Raw genomic sequence first — 20,819 nt, forward strand, 5'->3', positions numbered from 1 at the left:
TTTAGCTTATGCCTTTACTTATTTTTTTTCTTAAGGGCAGAGAGTGTCCTTAACATTATTACCTAGTTCTTTTTTTATTTTTTCTTTTTATGCATGTGTATATGTGCATACATGCCATAGCTCATGTATGGTGGTCAGAGAACAATTTTCAGGAGTTGGTTTTCCTCTTCCACTTTGTGGGATGCATGGAGTGCAGATCATTAGGCTTGATGGTAAGCACCTTACTTGAAAGCCATCTTGCCAGCCTGATTTCTAAGTTGTTTGTACAAGTGGAGACAAACATTAGTTTGGGAGGTAATAAATTAGAAATCAGTTGAGGAACATTGCTTTTATAAAAATTGCTGAGGAGTTGCCCTTTAATAGAAATGGAATCTGCCTTTAGGACTAAGATCATACCCTAGAGAAAACCATCTTTGGGGCTGGGATCATGGCTCAGTGGGTAAAGTGCTTGTTATGGCACAAGCATAACAACTTGAGTTTGGATCCCCAGCACCCACATAAAAACGTATGTGGTTGCATCGAAACCCAGAGGTAGGACAGAGATATGCCCATTCCTGGAGCTCACTGGCTAGCCAGTATAATTAATTGGTAAGCCCTGGAACCTTAAAAATACAAGGTGGAAAGTGATAGAGGAAAGACACGCGACATCAGCCCCAGTCCGCCACATGTACACAAGTGTGCTTATGAACACAACAGATAGAAAAAGAGAATACCATCTTCGAGACCAAGAGCAAATAGTGAACTGTTAGAAAAAAAAAGGCCATCTCCTCTAAGTGCACTTTGGCTATGAGACTCAAATCATTCCCATTGCTTCCGTCCTAGTCCGAGGCCTGTCATCACTTATTTCCTTTTCTTGCTTTAATATGGTTTATTATTTCCTAAACAGTCATCATGATGCATCAGTTTGAGAACATTCTTCTCTAGTTAGAGAACTGCACTGATTTATGTGTGTATGTGTTTGTGTAAATGTATGCCAGTTGTGTGCTGATTCTCATCTGTGGAGGGCAAAAGAGGCCTTCAGATTCCCTGAGCTAGAATTACAGGCCTGAGTGATGGGAACCAAGCTGGAATCCCCTGAAAGAACAAGATGAATTCTTAACCTGAGCCATCTCTCCAACCCCTTCCATGAATGGCTTTTTCATTCATTCATTCATTCATTCATTCATTCGTTATTTTTCAAAACAAGGTTTCTCTGAGTAGCCCTGGAACTTGATCTGTAGACGAGGCTGACCTGAAAGAGATCCACCTGCTTCTGCCTCCAGAGTGCTAGGGTGCTAGGATTAAAGGTATTCCCTACCACTGCTTGGCACGTGAGTGTTTTATTAAGTATTACTAAAGTTCTTTTCTCTTCTATTCTTTCTTTCTTTCTTTCTTTCTTTCTTTCTTTCTTTCTTTCTTTCTTTCTTTCTTCATTCATTCAGGTTTTTCAAGACAGGGTTTCTCTGTAGTTTTGGAGCTTGCCCTGAAACTAGCTCTTGTAGACCAGGCTGGCCTTGAATTCACAGAGATCCACCTGCCTTTGCCTCCCGAGTGCTGGGATTAAAGGCGTGCCCCACCATAGCCCGGCTCTCTTCTATTTTAAAGCAGTGGATTTTGTTAGTTTGGACTCTTTTTTATTTATTTATTTATTTATTTATTTATCTATCTATCTATTTATTTATTTATTTATTTGGAGACAGGGTTTCTCTGTTAAGCTTTGGAACCTGAACTGGAACTCGCTCTGTAGACCAGGCTGGCCTCAAACTAACAGAGATCCGCCTGCCTTTGCTCCAGAGTGCTGGGATTAAAGCTGGGATTAAAGGCATGTGCCACCACCACCCTGCTGCCTTTTTTTTTTTTTTTTTTTTTTAAAGGCAGGGTTTCATACATCCCAGACTGGCCTCAATTTTTTTTTTTTTAATGAATGGTGATTTGATTTTGCAGGGAAGGTGTTTTCAAGACAGGGTTTCTCTGTAACAGCCAGACTGTCCTGGAACTAGCTCTTGTAGACTAGGCTGGCATCAAACTCCCAGAAATCCATATGCCTCTGCCTCCTGAGTGCTGGGATTAAAGGTGTGCACCACCACCTCCTGTCTATGAATAGTGATTTAATATCACTGTTGTGTGTGACTAAGATGAGAACTTATACTTTTTTTTCCCTCTCAAGACAGGGATTTTTCTCTCTGTACTCTTGACTTTGTGTAGCCCTCTCTTTGTAGACCAGACTGGTCATGAAGTCACAGAGATCTACCTGCTTGCCTCCTGAGTACTGGGATTAAAGGTGTGCCTCACCAACCTAGGCTGATCCTTACATTATTAAGTAATTGAAAGCTTTTAATAAACTGTCAGCATTTTAACTTAGAAGCCCACAATTCTCTGATGCCTGCTCTTAACAAGCAATAACAAAGATAGGTTAGGTTGATGCAATAGTAGATAAAAATTACCAAAAAAGTAATAGGCTTAAGGAATTACTCATTAAAAATGTATATTCTTTCAGCAGGCTTGACAATTTTTTAGTCTCTCTGTGTGTGTGTGTGTTTGTTTGTTTGTTTTAGCTCAAGTGTAGGTCAGAGGACAGTCTTGAAGGCCAATCTTTATCATGTGGGTCTGAAGGATTGAACCTAGATTGTCAGGTTTGCATTGGCTCCCTTGTTTCTGAATTATTTGGTTTTGTTGAGACTGAGTCTTTTCTATGTAGCCCACCTGTCCTGGAAAACTCTGTAGACAAGGCCACAAACTCAAGATCTGCCTACTTTTACCTGCCAGGATTAAAGGGACATACTACCATATGTGACTGGTTAGGGTTATTATATGCCTTCTTTCCTGATATGTTTTTTTTTTTTTTTTTTTTTTTGTTTTTCGAGACAGGGTTTCCCTGTAGTTTCTAGAGCCTGTCCTAGAACTAGCTCTTGTAGACCAGGCTGGCCTCGAACTCAGAGATCTGCCTGCCTCTGCCTCCCGAGTACTGGGATTAAAGGCGTGCGCCACCATCGCCCGGCCCTCCTGATATGTTCTTGAGCCCTATTTTCCTAATACTGTTTGGTAAATTTTACCTGATTTGTAGCATATTGAAAAATGAAGTGGGCATGATGGCTCAAGTCTTTAGTTCCAACATATTTGGGAGGCTGAGGGGTAGGCAGATCTTTTGTGAGTTTGAGGCCAGCTTCATCTACAGTCAGTTTCAGGACAGTCAGAACAACTTAGTGGGACCTTGTTTGAAGGGAGTGGGGTTAGGAAGGAGAAAAAGAGAAGAAGAAAATCTGTTTTGATTAAATGCTTATTTAAAAATATTTTTTAAAATAATTCATTTACTTTTTTATGTGCGCTAGTTAGTGTTTTGCCCACATGTATGTCTGTGTATAAGGGTATTGGATCCCCTGGAGCTGGAGTTACACAGACAGTTGTGAGCTTCCGTGTGGGTTCTGGAAATTGAATCTGGGTCCTCTGGAAGAACAGATGGCTTAACATTTAAGCCATCTCTCTAGCCTCTGTTTTTAAACTTATGTGAAGATCACCAAGCCATTCCTGAGTTGTATCTTGTTTTATATTCAAAACTTTGTTAGATTCATTTTAGAACAGAAATCTATAATTTATATCTAAATATGTTCTTGAGTTTTTTTGGTATTTTCTTGTTTGGAAAAGGGGACTCATGTATCTTAGATAGGCCTTGAACTTAACTGTTAGGTAAATACAGATGACCTTAATGTCCTCTTCTACCCATCTAATGTTGGAATTACAGGTTTGTACCACTTTATGCCATGTTGGGATAGAACTTTCCTGGAGTTTCATGCCTTCAGGAAAGCACTCTACCAACTGTACTACATCTGTCCCAAGTCTGTGTGAAGGTAATTGGATGAAATGGCAGGCTTAAGAATATACCTGTACATTAGTTGGTAGTAAATAGTAATGTGTTCTTTGTTTTGGAGTTATATTCTAAAGCTTGATCATTTGTAAGGTAAAATATTTTTTATTGCACCCAAATCTCATTCCCTTTCTTTCCTTTCCCTCTACACTTCCTGATATATTTGTTAGAACTTAATGTGTGGGTAAGAACTTAATATGTGTGTTTGCGCGGTCACTGAGCTACATCCCCAGCCCCAACCTCTACTTTTTAAAGACTTTTTATGGGAAATATCTGGCTATAAACAAAACTAAGAGAATAATGTAATGAATTTTGTAATTATTTCAGCTGTCTAATCAGTATTCAGATTTCTCCAAGTGTTTGCTCCTGTCTTTATTTTATAGTTTCTTTGGATCTAGATCTAAACATGGTTCATAAATTAAAGCCAGTGAATGTCACTTACTTGGTTTCTTTGTTTTTTCAAGACAGTATTTCTCTGTAACAGTCCTGGCTATCCAGAAACTAGCTTTGTAGAACTCAACAGAGATCGTCCTGTATCTGCCTCCCAACTGCCGGGATTAAAGGTGTGCTCCAACACGGCCAGTTATTTAATTTATATTTGAGATGTCTCAATGGATCTGAGACTACTCAGGCTGGTTTTGAATGTATAGCTGAGCCAGGATTTGACTTGAGCTGGTGGTAATATTTTTTTGTCTTAATCGCATGAATCCTGTGATTGGTGGTTTCTGTCTCTTTTCTTTCGTTGTCTAAGGCTTTTCACACCTTAGATTTTCCTGCTTTTGTTCTTATGTGTCCTCTGCCCTCTTCTTGCTGCAAATTGATAATTGGAGTCAGAGAGGCTTAATCAGATTGATTTTATGACAATATTGCAGTGTCTTTCACTTATACTAATATAAAATACACTTACATAGGTATAATTATATATCCTGTCTTTTTTATCAGCATTTAAATATCTGATCTGGCAGAGGTAAACAAATGCTTATATTCATCTGTAAAAGTTTTGTTTTATGGTATCATCTCTACTCCATCTCTTTGCCCATTTAAACATTGTTTTCTAGCCAGGCATGGTAATTCATTCTTGTAATCCAGTACCTGGTAGACGGAGGTAGGAGGATTCCCTTGAGTTCCAGGCTAGCCTGGGCTATAACATAATACCTACTGTTTCCAAAAAAAATTAATAATTGATATCGTTTATGGTGTTTCTCATCAAGGTTATCAGTGAACTGCATACTGAATGCTTCTTTGTATTCTTTGTATTTGTATGTATTCTTTGAATGCATACAAAGTGCTTCTTTGATTTCTGTGATATACCTTTACTGACTTAATTGCTTTTTCTCAGCCTTAGTTGCAGTCAATCTGCCTTCCACAAAACCCCATGCTTTTTTGTATACTCACACATACAGACACTCCATACTCATTTATATAATCAAAGAAGCACTTTTGAGGAGAGGTAATTTATAGCACCCAAAGTTATCAAATATGAAAGGATAAGCTGGCTGCATTCAGTATGCAGTTCACTGATAACCTTGATGAGAAACATACCAGAAACTATATCAATTATTATTATTATTTTTTTTGGAAAGAGTAGTTAAATAGATGCACTCACACTCTGCACTAAACCTCCAGATCTCTCATATACAGACACTCCATTCTCATTGTCACTCAGCTACACATGCTATACTTACCCGTAACTCTTCTCTCCCCTTCTGGCTATTGAATCCGTAGCCTTGTGCAAGCTAGGTTTAGCTGTGTTAAACCTCCAGATCTAATCTTATTTTTTAATTAAATTGATTGATTGAGGACTTATCCATACTCAGATTTAGAGATAAGAAAACTTGCAGAGGGCTGGAGAAATGGCTCAGCAGTTAAGAGCACTGCCCGTTCTCCCAAAGGTTCTGAGTTCAATTCCCATATGAGTTCAATTCAACCATATGGAGGCTCACAACCATCTATAATGAGATCTGGTACCCTCTTCTGGCCCGCAGGCATACGTGTAGGCAGAACACTATACATAATAAATAAATTAATTTTTTTTTTAAAGAAAACTTGCAGAAATTGATTCCTTCCAGCTAGTGGCTCCCAGGGGTTTAGGTTGTCAGGAATGCCAGCAAAGTAACCTCTGAGCTATCTGTCTCATTGGTATATATTTTGTTTAGGCCCATTCACTGTTCTGTAAATTTTTTGAAAAACATATCTGTGATTCCTCTTGACCCTAGGCTGAATTGTAAAGACCTGAGCTGGTTTTACGCTCCATCCTCTGTAGGAGGATTGCTGAGTTTGAGGCCAGTCAGGGCTACATGGTGAATTCCTGACTTTAAAAAAAAATAATAATAGTAATAATTTACTTTTAAGCAGAGTTGGAGTTTTCTAGAGTAGTTATATATTAATAATTGAAGCTAAATAGGTAAATACGTTAAACTTGAAAACAATGCCGTGTTGCTGGTATGGTGGTGCATGTCCACAAACCTAGCACTAGAAACTGAAACAGGGTGATTGCAAAAAGTCTTAGCCAATAAGGGCTACTTAATTAGACCCTATCTCAAAATCAGCAACAAAGGTACAATTTTACATCATTTTAGCCATATAAAATATGGCTGGGTTTGGGGGTACATACCTGGGTCAGAAATTATAACACACTTGTGGGGTCAAAAGGATGCCTAGTCTACATCATAGTTTATGGTTGTTTGAGATAGAAATTTATTTTTGCATTGACTGATTTTTTTTTCTTCTTTAAACTATAGGTTGACTATCATCTAACATGCATGTTAATATAATTACATGATGTTCTATAATAATTTAGAAATAATATAAATTTTAAATAGGGAAATAATTTTATTTCCTTTTTCTCTTTTCTTTTTAGGTGGAATGAACCTTACTTGTTGACTATTTCCTGGTTGCTGATTCGATTCACTTGATAAAGAATCATTTTTCTTCTCTGTGGCTGCCACTTAGTGGCATATTTAATTCAAATCCAGGGATCACAAAACTTTCGATTTTTCTGGAGGGACATACCACTATATCAAATAAGTTTGATATTACAGCCAAAATGGTGCTGTCCCAGAGACAACGAGATGAACTGTAAGTTTCTCAGTTTTCTGCTCTTTAGAAACCTCTTAGAAGAATAAACTGGCTTGATTAATGGTACATGGTGTAGAGGCAAGGTCATCCTCTGCTCCTTTGGAAGTTCAGGGCCAGCCTTGGGCTAGCTGACACCTTGTCACAAAGGGGAGGGATGGAGGAAAGAAGACAGGGTTGGGAAGAAAATATTAAAATGTAGTCTTGGAGTCTAAGTGTCTTTACCAGTGTGTGCTATATTAGTGTTGATAGTTTGTCTTGACTTCAAAATTGGACCTTCTCATAGCATGGAATTAATTCTTTGTCATGTTTGAGTTTAAAGCAAGATGAATAATATTAGTTGGTAAGTTTTATCTTTTTTTTTTAAAAGTATCATAGGCATATTATACTCAGTAGGAAAATAGTGCTACTGTAGGTAGATCTTCTAATTTAAAAAAAGGTTGGGGACTGGAGAGGTGGCTCAGTGTTTAAAAGCACTGGCTATTCTTTTTAATTTTTTTTTAAGATTTATTTATATACTATGTATAGAGTGTTCTGTCTGCATGTATACCTACAGGCCAGAAGGGCACCAGGTCTCATTACAGATGGTTGTGGGCCACCATGTGGTTGCTGGGAATTGAACTCAGGACCTCTGGAAGAGCAGGCAATGATGCACTTAACCTCGGAGCCATTCTCCAGCCCCAGCACTGGCTATTATTCTTCAGCATGGATTCAGTTTCTAGCACCCACATGGCAGCTCACCACTGTCTGTAACTCCACCTCCAGGGGATCTGAAACTTTCACCCAGACATACATTTAGGCAAAACACCAGTGCACATAAAGTAAAATTAAGTCATTAAAAAAAGTTAATTATGCCAGGCATATTGGTGTAGGTCTGTAATCTAGCATTTAAGAGGCAGAGACATGTGGGTCTTTGAATTTGAGACCTAACATGGTCTACATAGTGAGTTCCAGGGAAGCCAGAACTACACAGTGAGACAGTTTTAAAAAACAAAAGAAAATTTATTAGTATCTCTCAGTGAATGACCTTGCTGATTTGGCAAGACTGGCTGGCTGGAGTCCCCAGCACTGTGCTTATAAACAGGTCCCACCAAATCCAGCTCTTTAACTAACTGTAGGGGATCTGAACTCAGGTCCTCATAATTGAATGGCAGACAGTTTACCTACTGAGGTATCTCCCTAGCTTCCCTAATTTTTGTTTTACCTAGGATTCATGTTATAGAAACGAACTCCTAGTTATTGTTCATTGTCTCATGGTTAATTTAGTATTTAATTTTATGAAGTGTCTACTGCATTTAAGCAGATGCATTAATGAGGGCATAAAATTCCACATTTTGTGATAATTTATAGCATTTCAATTTTTGTAGTTGAATACCAAGGAGATAATTTAGTTTTGTGTTGGATTTATTTTAGGATTCCTATGACTTTTTTTGTTTGTTTTCCGGGAGGGAGGCTGATACTGTAGCTTACCCTGGCTTGGGACTTTCTGGGTTGAACCAGGCTGGCCTCGAAGGTACTGTGATCCTCTTGCTCTAACCTCCTGAGAGCTGAGTTTATAGTCATGGTACTGTGCCCTGACTTCTTTGGATTTTTAGAATCTTTTCTTTGGAAGACGTAATTTCCAGTGTGTGAACAAAAATAACACTCCCTTTTTTCTTTTTCTTTTAAAACTTATTTATTTATTTATTTATTTATTTATTTATTTATTTATTTATTTATTTATTTATAGGTAGGGTTTCTCTTTGTAACAGCCCTTGCTGTCTTGGAATTCACTCTGTATACCAGGTTGGCCTCAGACCTATAGAGATTTGACTGCCTATGTCTCCTGAGTGTTAGAATTAAAGGGTGCACCACCACCATGTGTCCCCTTGCCTCTTCTTGATAAGCTATTGATTATTGAAAGAGGGAGTATCATTTTCTTTAGCCACTGGGAGATTGTAGGCAGACTTTTCATTTCCACCCTCCAGTTCCCAAATAACTGACACAGAGACTTAATATTAATTATAAATTCTTGGTCGATAGCTCAGACTTGTTACTAGCTAACTCTTACATTTTAAATTAACCCATATTTTTTCTTAAGATTTATTTATTATTATGTATACAATATTCTGCCTGCATGTGTCCCTGCAGGCCAGAAGTTGGTACCAGATTTTATTACAGGTGATTGTAAGCCACCATGTGGTTGCTGGGAATTGAACTCAGGACCTTTGGAAGAACGATCAGTGCTCTTAACCACTGAGCCATCTCTCCAGCCCTATTATTTCTTATCTACCCTCTGCTATGTGGCTGGACAGACCTTCTTTTAACACAGCATGTTTCTTTTGCATCTGCTCGTGACTCCTGAGACTCTGCCCTTCTCTCCAGCATTTTCTCTGCCCTGAAAATCTGAAAATCCTGCAGCTTTTCGTTAACAGTGAGAATACATCTTCACAGTGTACAGGAGGATTATTCCACAGTATATCTCCCTTTTTACTCTAAATAAAAAAGGAAGCTTTAACTTTAACAAAGTAAATTTATATACAACAAAAATATCCAGTCCATTTGTATTTGACAAATTTAGAGAAAATATTCTATTATTTATCTTATCATTGCGAGTTCAAAGTTTTATACCTAATTAATTTTTATCGTAGCTTGATGGAGGACTCCCATTGGCTAATAAAGAAACTGCCTGGCCCATTTGATTGGCCAGCCCTTAGGTGGGCGGAGTAGACAGAACAGGAAGAAGGAAGTGAGGTAGATGGCTCAGTCAGATGCCACGCCTCTCTTAAGTTAGGCAGACCGCCGTGCCTCTCCTCAGAGAGAGAAGCCAGATGCGATGAAGCTCCAGCCCAAGATGGACATATGCTAAAAACTTCCCGGTAAGGCACCACTTTGTGGTGCTACACAGATTATTAGAAATGGGTTAAAGCAAGATGTGAATAAGAGGCTGAAAATATTGGACCAGGCAGTATTTAATAGAATACAGTTTGTGTGTTGTTATTTCAGGGTATAAGCTAGTCAGGGCGGCCAGGAGCTGGGCGGCGGGAAGCGGCCCAACAGCTCCAATCACTACAGTAGCTAAGGAAAACTTTAAATCTAATTGTTCAGCCTTTAACTCCCTTAAAGATCCCAGAAGGATGAAATTTTACTTGACGACAGGGACATCTGGCTGCCTGGACAGTCACTCAAAGTTCCCGTAATGTTGGGGCATCCAACTTTGGCTTACAGACCTAATATATCTGACAGACATTTCTGAAAAGTCAAGGAATTTTGAAGAACTGTCCTAACTTGCGTTGGCAAAGTTTGGCAGATGCCTTTTTTTATATCCTGTTAGTCCAGTTTGGACAGTACACTGTCAGCAATTGAGGCAAGGGCAGTTTCTTTGCTGAGATTACTAACTTTTGCCATAAATAAAGCAAGATCTGTACGGAGGTTCTTTAATGCTCATCATCTTCTTTTGAAATACATTAGTGGTGTCAGGAGCAGACATGTCTCACTGTTATTGAAAAGCTTTAATTTATTAAACATATTAAATGTCATATCTGTCTTTGAAGTGTTCGAAGAGCATCTACCTGTCTATATCTGTTTAACCTTCACAACATACCTAATGTTGCTATAAATTTGACTATTATATATGACTAGCTACTAACTGTTTTGCTTTTGTTCGGAATTTTTTGTTCTTGTTTTTGTTTGTTTGAGACATGATTTCTCTGTAGCTTTGGAGCCTATCCTGGAACTAGCTATTGTAGGACTTGAGGCATGCTTGACCACTCCCAACTTTTTACATCATTGCTGAACTCAGGTCCTTAGACTTGCATTATAAGCACTTTACCAACTGGACTATCCTCCAGCCTCTTTGTTTTCTTTGTTTTTTGGGTTGTTTGTTTAAGGTAAACTTTCGCTGTGTGTGGTTCAGAAACATTCTTGTATCCACCTCCAGGCAGCTTGGAACTTGAGAGCCTCTTGCCTCACCCTCCTAAGCACTAAGATTTATGGATGTGTGCCTCCCTTAAAGTGATAGGCGTTGAATCCAGAGCGTTTGTGCATATTAAACACTTTGATCTATATTCCCTTATGTTCTAACATTTTCATTATTTGTGTGGTTGTTTTGAGGACTGTTTTAAATATTAGTGATTATAGGTAATTCCTGTCTTCAATGGCTGTTTTTAGTACTAGATTTACTGAAACTAGTAAACAAAAACCACTTCACTGAAAGTTCTGATTGTGTCAAACATACTGATTTTTATGATTTAAATTTAAACATTCGTTTTGTTGGAGTAGAGTCTCTTGGGAGGCCAGCTTCCTATAACTCAGTATGTTTATCTTGAACCAGGCATTGCTTCTCAAAGAGTGCTGGGATCATACTAAAACCATGCCAGGTTTTGGTAATTGTTGATAAAAGAATTAAGTAACTATACTAGCTAACTTGTTGCTGTGACAAAATTCCTGTCAAAAACAGTTTAAGGAAGGGTTTAACTCACAATCTGAGGCATAATACATCTGGGAAGGTGAGATAGTGAGTCACATTGTATCTGCAGTCAGAGCAGAGAGGTGTGAATGGCAGCTGCTGTTTAGTCAAAGACACTAGCACATGAGGTGTGGCCACCTACATTTATAGTAGTTCTTTGCTGTTTGTTTAAACCTTTCCAAAAACAAAAATACACCCAAAAGGTGTGCTTCTGTGGTGATTCTAAATTCTGTTTAGTTGATGCTGAAAATTGACCATCATATTAGGTGATGATAATTGAGATATAAGAATGGATCATGTTATTTGCTTGACTATTTAATAGAATTTCAAGATGACATATACTTAGTGAATGTTACTGCAGTTATGAGGTGGAAGCTGGATTCAGTGTCAGAATCTTTAAAGACCCTGGTATAGGCAGAAGTTTCTGTCTCTCCCACCAGTTCCCAAATAGCTGACACAGGCTTAATATTATAAATGCTTGGCCGATAGCTGAGGCTTATTACTAACTAGCTCTTACAACTTAAATTAACCCATTTCTATTAATATATGTTTTGCCACATGGCTTATGGCTTTACTTGACTACAGCATGTGTTGCTCTCTCTGTGTTTCCTGGTGACTCCTCTGGTTCTGCCCTTCATCCCAGCATCCTTAGTTTGGTTGTCTCACCTATACTTCCTGCCTAACTACTGTCGGGGTTCGGTGCTAGCCCGGACATAAATTATTTCTCTCTGGACCAGACCCCAACATAAACTATCTCTCTCTGGACCAACGTGGGTGCGCGGGAATAAAGACACAACTCACATGGCTTTATCGGGAGGGAGATTCTCCATGGTCCCTCATGATATCATGAGTTCACATGCTGAAGAATTCCTCCTGCTTTATTCTCCAAAAAGCCTTATATATCAAAATATAAACTGAGGGGTAAATACATTAGCATTCTGTCTCTTAGGTAACCAGGTGAATGGCTTTTAGTCACGTCCACATCTACATATCTGCTCTGTATGCTAGCTTGAATTGGCATCTCTATCAGGTATCCTCCAAATTACAAAAAAAAGGAACAAAACAACATCTTGACCTTTTGTTAGGTTAGCGACAGCCTGTCTGGAAAGTTACTTGACTGCTCTGGATACTAGCCATGACCCAAGAAATATGGGCCTACAAACTACGAGGCAATAAACTTTTTATTAGACCAATCACAGTGACATATATTCACATAGTGGAAAGGAATATTGCACCGCTCCCAGGTGCTGTAACTGTTCCATAGTGAAGGTGAAGGTTCATTTGCCCTTCATAGTAACCTCTCTGTGACTTGTATTCATCTTAACATTCAATAGTAGTTGAATTATGAACTGCTTTTTTGAATTAAATATTGTATGACATGAAGAATGAATTAGAGTGATGGCTCAGTGACTCAGTGCCTGTTGCACCACAGTGTTGAAAGTTCAGATCCCCTGAACTGATAGAAAATCAAATCCCAAAAGTTGTCTTCTGATTTTCACCCACCTGATCTGACCCCCGCCATGTCCTCACCCCACATAGACAGATGATAGTAAAAAATAAAATGAAATAAGTTTCTTCATCTTCTCTGTTAATACATGTATGGAAATTGTCTTTGAATCAAATAGTTCAGTCTCAGCATAATAACCCTAGCTGTTGAGACAGTACATGTTTTGGGCTACACTAAGCTTCATAGTGAGATCCTACTTCAAAGGAAAAAAATACCAGCTTATTTCATCGATTGCATTTTAATTTGGCTTTATGTTGTCTCTTAAGGTTATGGAATTAGAATCAAAACTAAATTGAAGCAAAAATAGAATTTTCATCAGGTGGTTCCAGGCCAGCTAGGACTATGTGGTTTAACCTTGTCTTAAAAAAAAAAAAAAAAAAAAAAAAAGGCATAGGTTTTAGGTAGATTATCTCTGGAAGAACATATAAAATACAGTAGTGGTTGCCTGTGATGAAATATTGGAGATCAATGGCAGATATGAGTCTGTTGGGGATATAGCATGAGTGAATCCTTGGATTTGATTTCCAGTGCCTTGAATTGGCTAGGTGACCGATTCAAAAGTTCAGGGTCATCCCACTTAGGTAGTTCCTGGCCAGCTTGGGATAGACAAAACTCTTATTTTTTGTTTGTTTGTTTGTTTTTGATTTTTTTGGTTTTTTTTTTTTTAAAGATTTATTTATTATGTATAGTGTTCTGTCTGTTTGTATGCCTGCAGGCCAGAAGAGGGCACCAGATCTTATTACAGATGGTTGTGAGGCATCAAGTGGTTGCTGGGAATTTGAACTCAGGACTTCTGGAAAGAGCAGGCAGTGCTCTTAACTGCTGAGCCATCTCTCCAGCCCCCACAAAACCCTATTTTATAAGAATAGGGAAGACCAGGCATAGTTGCACAAGTCTTTAATTCAGCCCGCAGAGATAGGAATACCTCTGTAAAATCAAGGCAAGCCAAGACAAAGACCCATTTTCTTTTTTGTTTTTTTGAGACAGGGTTTCTCTGTGTAGCTTTGGTGCCTGTCCTGGAACTAGCTCTTGTAGATAAGGCTGGCCTTGAACTCACAGAGATCTGCTTGCCTCTCCCTCCTGAGTGCACCATCAAATTGGCTTAAAGACCCAATTTCAAAAGAAAAGAATACACAAAACAAAATGGGGTGCAGGATGTAATGATACTGTTACTATATATGTATATTTAATTTTTGTTTAAGCCCATGGTAATGACTTGGGGAGGGGGGTACTTTTGTAGACCAGGCTGACTTCAGACTCACAGAGATCCACCTGCTTCTGCCTCCTGAGTGCTGGGATTAAAGGCATGCATCACCCAGCTGGTATTAACTTTTTAATTACATGTGTTTAAAGTCTTAAAGAAGAATTCTAAATTAACCTTTTCTCTGATTTTGTGACTAAAGAATAATTGAGAAATGCTGAAGAAAGAGAGCAGGGATTCTTGCCTATATTCTGTCAGGATAGAGTGACAGAGAAGACATAAAAAGACATTTTAAGCCATTTCAGCCTTTCTGCCTTTGAATTATAATTCTATATTAGTTTCACTCTAAGACAGTAGACTGTAGCTTGTGAAGTTTTAGTCCATTGTAATGGTTTAGAATTATTTCTAATACTGGAACACTTGGAGGGGGGGGTGTTGTGCCTGAGATGTATGTTTATAATGCATGCATGAGTGTCTGCTGGAAACAAAAAGACTTTGCATGTCCTCCTCTTACTCTTTGTTTGAACAGCAGGATCTTGTTCTGAACCTGGAGCTGTAATACTTTGGTTAGTCAGGAAGCCAGCAAGCCTTAGAAAGCCTGCCTCCACCAACCTTAGTGCTAAGTCCACAGACTTGCCCAGAACATTCAGCCTCGTACATGTGTTCTGGGGACATAAACTACAATCTCATGCTTGCACAGCAAAGCACTTGTAACCACTGAGCCATCTCTCCATATCCTTAACTTTAGTTTTATCAAAACATTCTAAACCAGGCATGGTGGCACATGCCTTTAATTCCAGTACTTGATAGACAGAGACAGGTGTATCTCTGAGTATGAGGACAGCCTGGTCTACAAAGCAAGGTCAGGACAGCCAGAGATACACAGAGAAACTCAGTTCTAATCTCCAGTGTTTGAGCTTTGTATATCAAATACTAGGAGAAGGTAAACTAGCAAAACTGAGGGTTACTTTTGCCAACTGATAGCTAGGTATAGAAAATATCTTCAGCTATGGAATGTCCACAATTTATAAGCTAAGCAGTAAGTTAGAAACTTATCAGATGACAAAGTCTGAGAATGTAGCTCAGAGATACTTTACCTAGTATGCACAGTGTCCTGAGTTCAGTCCCTAGCATCAGGGGGATAAAAACAGAAATGTCCAAAAATAATACAGATTAATTGTGACAGTGGCTAATGTTTCAGAACCTTTGGAGGTGATCCGTTTTTCCCCCAGAAAGATGTGTATGATTTAGAAGGAAGTACTCTTTTTAATAGATTTTTTTAATAGCCAGGTGGTCGTGGCACAAGCTTTTAATTCCAGCACTTGAGAGAGGCAGAGGCAGGTGGATCATTGTGAGTTTGAGGCTGGCCTGGTCTACATAATGAAGACAGCCAAGGCTAACAGGGAAACCCTGTCTCAAGAAACAAACAAAAACAACAACAACAAAAACCAAGATTTTATAAGTGTATTTCCTCAAATAGAAGTGAAGTGTTTTTAGGACTCATTTGGATTTATTTTCTTTCAGAAATCGAGCTATAGCAGATTATCTTCGTTCAAATGGCTATGAAGAGGCATATTCTGTTTTTAAAAAGGAAGCTGAATTAGATATGGTATGCTTGACCTTTTGAACTGTCTTCTAATTATTCATAGTATAGTTAATGGTTGCATTTTACTTAAGCTTGCAGTAGTTAGGTCAATTCAGCTATTCAACTCTTGCCATTTTTTTCTTAAGATCTACTTAGCATTGAACTTAATTTTCTTTTTTGTATGATAAAATATTTAATGATTAGACTTAGATGTCATGTTTAAGCCATTTTTTTTTTTAAGGATCTTGCTTTTTCCTCCTAGAATGAAGAATTAGATAAAAAGTATGCTGGTCTTTTGGAAAAAAAATGGACATCTGTTATTAGATTACAAAAAAAGGTAACTAAGTCTTTAGTTTGTTGTGGTCAGTGTGCTGTTACAAATTTTCTGAAAACATTACCATGAATTATTAATCTGTTAATACTCATATTTGAACTTTAAAAAAATGCATTCCCTTTGTTTCATGAAAACTGATTTTAAGGTCATACAACCTATAGTAATGCCTTGGTTGAATCTCCATTCTCCTGACTGAGAAATTGATGCTTAAGAAATCATTTGTGCCCTTAGATGGACACTGGAAAAAGAGTACTAAATGTGGTCATGTGGTCTCACATGAGCCATTTTTACCTCTGAGGTGTTTTGTTTTGTTTTGTTTGCCTGAAAGATAAGTAACATACTATTTCATTTCTAAAATATATATTCTTCACATTAAATGTTAGAATAATACAAGCCTAGCTATATTGAGGTCATTGACAAATATCAGTGCCTTGTTCAGTAAATGTTAGCTTTTGTTGTATTACTGCCTTCAAACATAAGTAATAAACTGGTATAGGGAAAAAAACACTAAAAATGGTAGGTGTAAAGGGAGCAAGGCAAATACGTTGATCTACTCTGTTAATAAATATAAATAAAAACTGTCTTTGAATGAAATAGTTCAGGCTGGGCATAGTAACCCCAGCGCTTAGGAGCTGAGAAAGGAAGATTATAAGTTCTGGGCTACCTTAAGCTTCCTAGTGAGAAACTACCTAAAAGCAAATAAACTCAAATATGTTATAGATTGCATTTTTATTTAACTTCGTGTTCCCTCACCAAGGTTATGGAATTAGAATCAAAACTAAATGAAGCAAAAGAAGAATTTACGTCGGGTGGTCCTCTTGGTCAGAAACGAGACCCAAAAGAATGGATTCCCCGTCCACCAGAGAAATATGCGTTGAGTGGTCATAGGAGTCCAGTCACTCGAGTTATTTTCCATCCTGTGTTCAGTGTTATGGTCTCTGCTTCAGAAGATGCTACAATTAAGGCAAGTTCTTTTTGTTTGTTCCTTTATGGTTTTTGTTTGTTTGTTTTTTTGAGATACAGTTTTGGCTATCACACTGGCCTTGAACTCACAGATAGCCTCCTGCCTTGTGATTGCAGCCTTGGGTCACCACACCCAGGTAAGGCAAATTCTGTGGGGTTTTGTTTACTTTGTTTTTGTTGTTGTTTTTGTTTCTTGAGACAGGGTTTCTCTGTGTCGTTTTGGTGCCAGTCTTGGAACTAGCTCTTACAGACCAGGCTGACATTGAACTCACAGAGTTCCGCCAGTCTCTGCCTCCCAGTGCTGGTATTAAAGGCAAGCCCAGCACTTGGGAGGCAGAGGCAGGTAGATCTCTGGGAGTTCGATGCCAGCCTGATCTACGAGAGTTCCAGGACAGGCTCCAAAGCTACACAGAGAGACCCTGCCTTTAAAAACAAGCCAAAACAAACAAACAAACAAACAAAACCCACTTTGTAATATAAATTCATAAGTACATCTGTATAGTATATATATTTTGATGCTATCTGTAGTTTTTAGGTTCACCTGTAGTCTTCGAAATGTGTCACTCATGAATAAGGGAGACTGCTGTAATAGTCATAGTCTCTGTGCTTTAAAAATAAAAAAAAGTCAAGGAAAAACTACATCATTTTGTTTTTTTGAATATTTATATTTATAGTGAGTTTCAGGATTAACTCCAAAGCTACTGAGAAACCCTGTCTGGAAAAAACAGAAGAAAAGAAAAAAATGAGTTCCAGAACAGCCAGGACTTAAAAAACAGATTTTTAAAAATCTTTAAAATTTAAAAACTGAATCTGGGAGGTGGTAGTGCACACACCTTTAATTCCAATACTTGGGAGGCAGAGGCAAGTGGAAATTTGTGAGTTTGAGGCCAGCCTGGTCTACAGGGCTACACAGAAAAACTCTGTATTGAAAAACAAAACAAAAATGATTTCAATCAAACTACAATTTGACCACCAGAACAAAGATTTATTATGTTATTGAGTGATGCCTCTTTATAATATTGATTCTTGGTAACTCAATTTCTGTTTTAGAAATAAATGTCCTTTCAGAATGAGACTTTTCCACATTAAATGTTTTTGTTAATCATTAACATTTGATTGAGCAGTAGTTTGTGTATTTTATTTTTCTTTAGTATAAATTTTTCCTTAGTTCCTTAAATATCTACACTCTACTGCTCTAGTTGAATTGAGAACTTAAAATCAGTTCACTGTTCTACATACAAATGCCTGTCATTGTCCCAACACATCTTTTTTGTAATTGAATTCCCTTCTTTATGTCTACTGCTTGCTCTCAGACTAGTGTGCTTTGACTCTCTGTACCTTCTCATTAGCATAATTAGGTGGTGGATTCCTAACAGATGTGACACTGAAGGTCTACTTGGATAATTGGAGCTCAGTTTTCTCTATTGAGAAAGGCCAGTTTGTACTTGAAGATTTGATATTTCTAACAGATTATTTTTTGTTACTTGTTAATTAGCCAGTAAGGTGCCGGACTAAGCTGCTGGGTGTAAATATAAAATGAGGAAGTGATGGATTAGTGTTGATCATTTTTCTCTTCACTTGACAGGTGTGGGACTATGAGACTGGAGATTTCGAACGAACTCTCAAGGGGCACACAGACTCTGTACAGGACATTTCCTTTGACCACAGTGGCAAGCTTCTGGCTTCCTGTTCTGCAGACATGACAATTAAACTATGGGATTTTCAGGGCTTTGAATGCATTAAAACCATGCATGGTAAGGAGTAGAGGACGGTGCTTTAATTTCTGGCAGGGCACTTGAAAGAAGAAATAATTTGCTAACCGTGTATAGATACCCTGCACTTAACTCCTAGTTGTTTGTGCTGATGGACAAGTTTGATGAATAAACTTTGATAATAGAGATTTTCTTGTTAGGAGGGCTTAAGTTTTATGTGAAATCCTAATTTGTATTTGCAAGTATATTTGGATAAAAACTACAAGTCAGATTAGTCCAACAGAAAAGGACAGTTAGGACAGTTAATTTACTGAGGTTGTTGGTTCTTTGTTTTTCGAGAGAACAGCCAATGTGGAAGCTGGAAGCCAAAGCTGTGGTACCTTTAAGTGTTCATACATTATTTCATTTCAAAAATATAGGGGGTGATATCTATGTCATAGAATAATAAAGATGAAGTGAGTCATACTTAAATTGTCTGAATATATAGGAGATACTAACCTTTATCATTTTGGTCTTTTGGTAACAGAGTCTCACATTGTAGCCTTGGCTGGCCTGAACTCAGATATCTGTCTGTTTCTACCTACTTCAAGTACTGAGATCAAAGGTGTACACCACCACACCTGGCTCTGTGTTATACTTCCCACCCCCAGGCAGGGTTTGTCTGTGTAGCCCAGGCTATTCCAGGCTGCCTTGAATTCAGAGATCCACCTGTGTCTGCTTCCCTTGTGCTGGGATTAAAGTTGTGTGTCACGACCGCCTGCCTTGACTCTGTTTTCTTTAAAGAACATGGTTGTTGGGCTGGAGAGATGGCTCAGTGGTTGAGAGCATTGCCTGCTCTTCCAAAGGTCCTGAGTTCAGTTCCCAACGACCACAACCATCAGCTCACAACCATCTGTAATGAGGTCTGGTGCCCCCTTCTGGCCTGCAGGCATACACACAGACAGGATATTGTATACATAATAAAAATAAATAAATATTTTTAAAAAAGAACATGGTTGTTTAGATATATGTAAGAGCATATTAGTGACTTAAGAACAAGCCAGGTGTATTGGTGCCTATACATAGTTACAGTAGACAGGAGGTCAAGGTGGGAGGATCACTAGCTTAAGGCTGGCCTTCATTACAAAACCCCAGCTGAGCTGCACAGTACACTAGTCTCAAGAAAGCCAAACAAAAGAAAAAGATAAGCTGGTGTTACTTAGTACACAGGCTTATTACATGGAGTGTATGATTGAAGTTTGTGGGGTTTTTTTCTCCCATCTAAATGCATTTCATAAATTCTACTAAAGGAGCCTTGGCAGATTCTTTTGTAAATACGTTATCTAAAATTTTGTAAGTTGCCAGTATCTTACTGCTGTCAAAAGAGTTTGCTTGCAGAAAGCCCTTAGTTTGATCCTGATTGCTAGTAAAACTGTGTAATTTCATTACTCAAGAAGTAGAAGCAGAAGGATCAAAAGTTCAAGGTTTCCTTGACTACATAGCAAATTTGAGATTAACATGGCATACATGAGATCCCGTTTCTAAAAAAAGAGTTTTTTCTAAGCATGGTGGCACCTTTGATCCCAGATTTAAGGACTGAGGAGAATTGGGCTTTATACTGAATTCCTATCTTTAAAAAAAAAAAAAGAAAGAAAGAAAAAGAAAAGAAAAAAACAGGAAAGTTTCTTGAAAAATATATGCCTTGAGTGTTTTCCAGAAAATGTAGCTAATTTGGAATGTGAACAGTGTTTTATGAACTATTTCCCCTATTGAACATCAATATCAAATAAAGATAAATTTCAACCACTATTTAAATAGAAGACCAAATCTTGCTTTTCCTATTCTCTTTTTTCCCTTATAATTCTGTCTAATTTACATAAAGCTCAGTGTAAAAGTGCTTTCTGTAGTTTTTTAAAATAACTTAGTAAAATTTCATGGTTAACTGTTAAATACTTTGCTGTATTATGTGTTTTAGGCCATGACCACAATGTCTCTTCAGTAGCCATCATGCCTAATGGAGATCATATAGTGTCTGCCTCAAGGGATAAAAGTATAAAAATGTGGGAAGTGCAAACTGGGTAAGTAGATTTAGTTGGAAAGCATTAGCCAAAAAGATTCTAAAAATAAAACAGAATTATTTTGTAAGTGCTTAGTAATTTCATCTTTACCCTGGAA

General features: G+C 37.9%; 1 protein-coding gene across 3 annotated transcripts in view; it reads left to right on the plus strand.

The window, feature by feature from the left end:
- Pafah1b1 (platelet activating factor acetylhydrolase 1b regulatory subunit 1) overlaps positions 1–20,819 on the plus strand; it is a 49,091-nt gene that overhangs the window by 18,072 nt on the left and 10,200 nt on the right. For 2 of the 3 annotated variants that reach the window (XM_038325692.2, XM_038325693.2), the window contains exons 2-7: positions 6,702–6,919; positions 15,596–15,680; positions 15,919–15,993; positions 16,748–16,954; positions 18,539–18,707; positions 20,620–20,722. In XM_038325692.2, the coding sequence (XP_038181620.1) occupies positions 6,888–6,919; positions 15,596–15,680; positions 15,919–15,993; positions 16,748–16,954; positions 18,539–18,707; positions 20,620–20,722 (671 nt within the window). In that variant the 5' untranslated portion in view covers positions 6,702–6,887. Of the gene's footprint in view, positions 1–6,701; positions 6,920–15,595; positions 15,681–15,918; positions 15,994–16,744; positions 16,955–18,538; positions 18,708–20,619; positions 20,723–20,819 lie in introns of those variants that run through there. The other variant, XM_038325694.2, reaches the window with a different exon arrangement.

The sequence above is a fragment of the Arvicola amphibius genome, chromosome 4, assembly GCF_903992535.2.
Source record: "Arvicola amphibius chromosome 4, mArvAmp1.2, whole genome shotgun sequence".
In the NCBI taxonomy this organism is placed as follows: Eukaryota; Metazoa; Chordata; class Mammalia; order Rodentia; family Cricetidae; genus Arvicola; species Arvicola amphibius.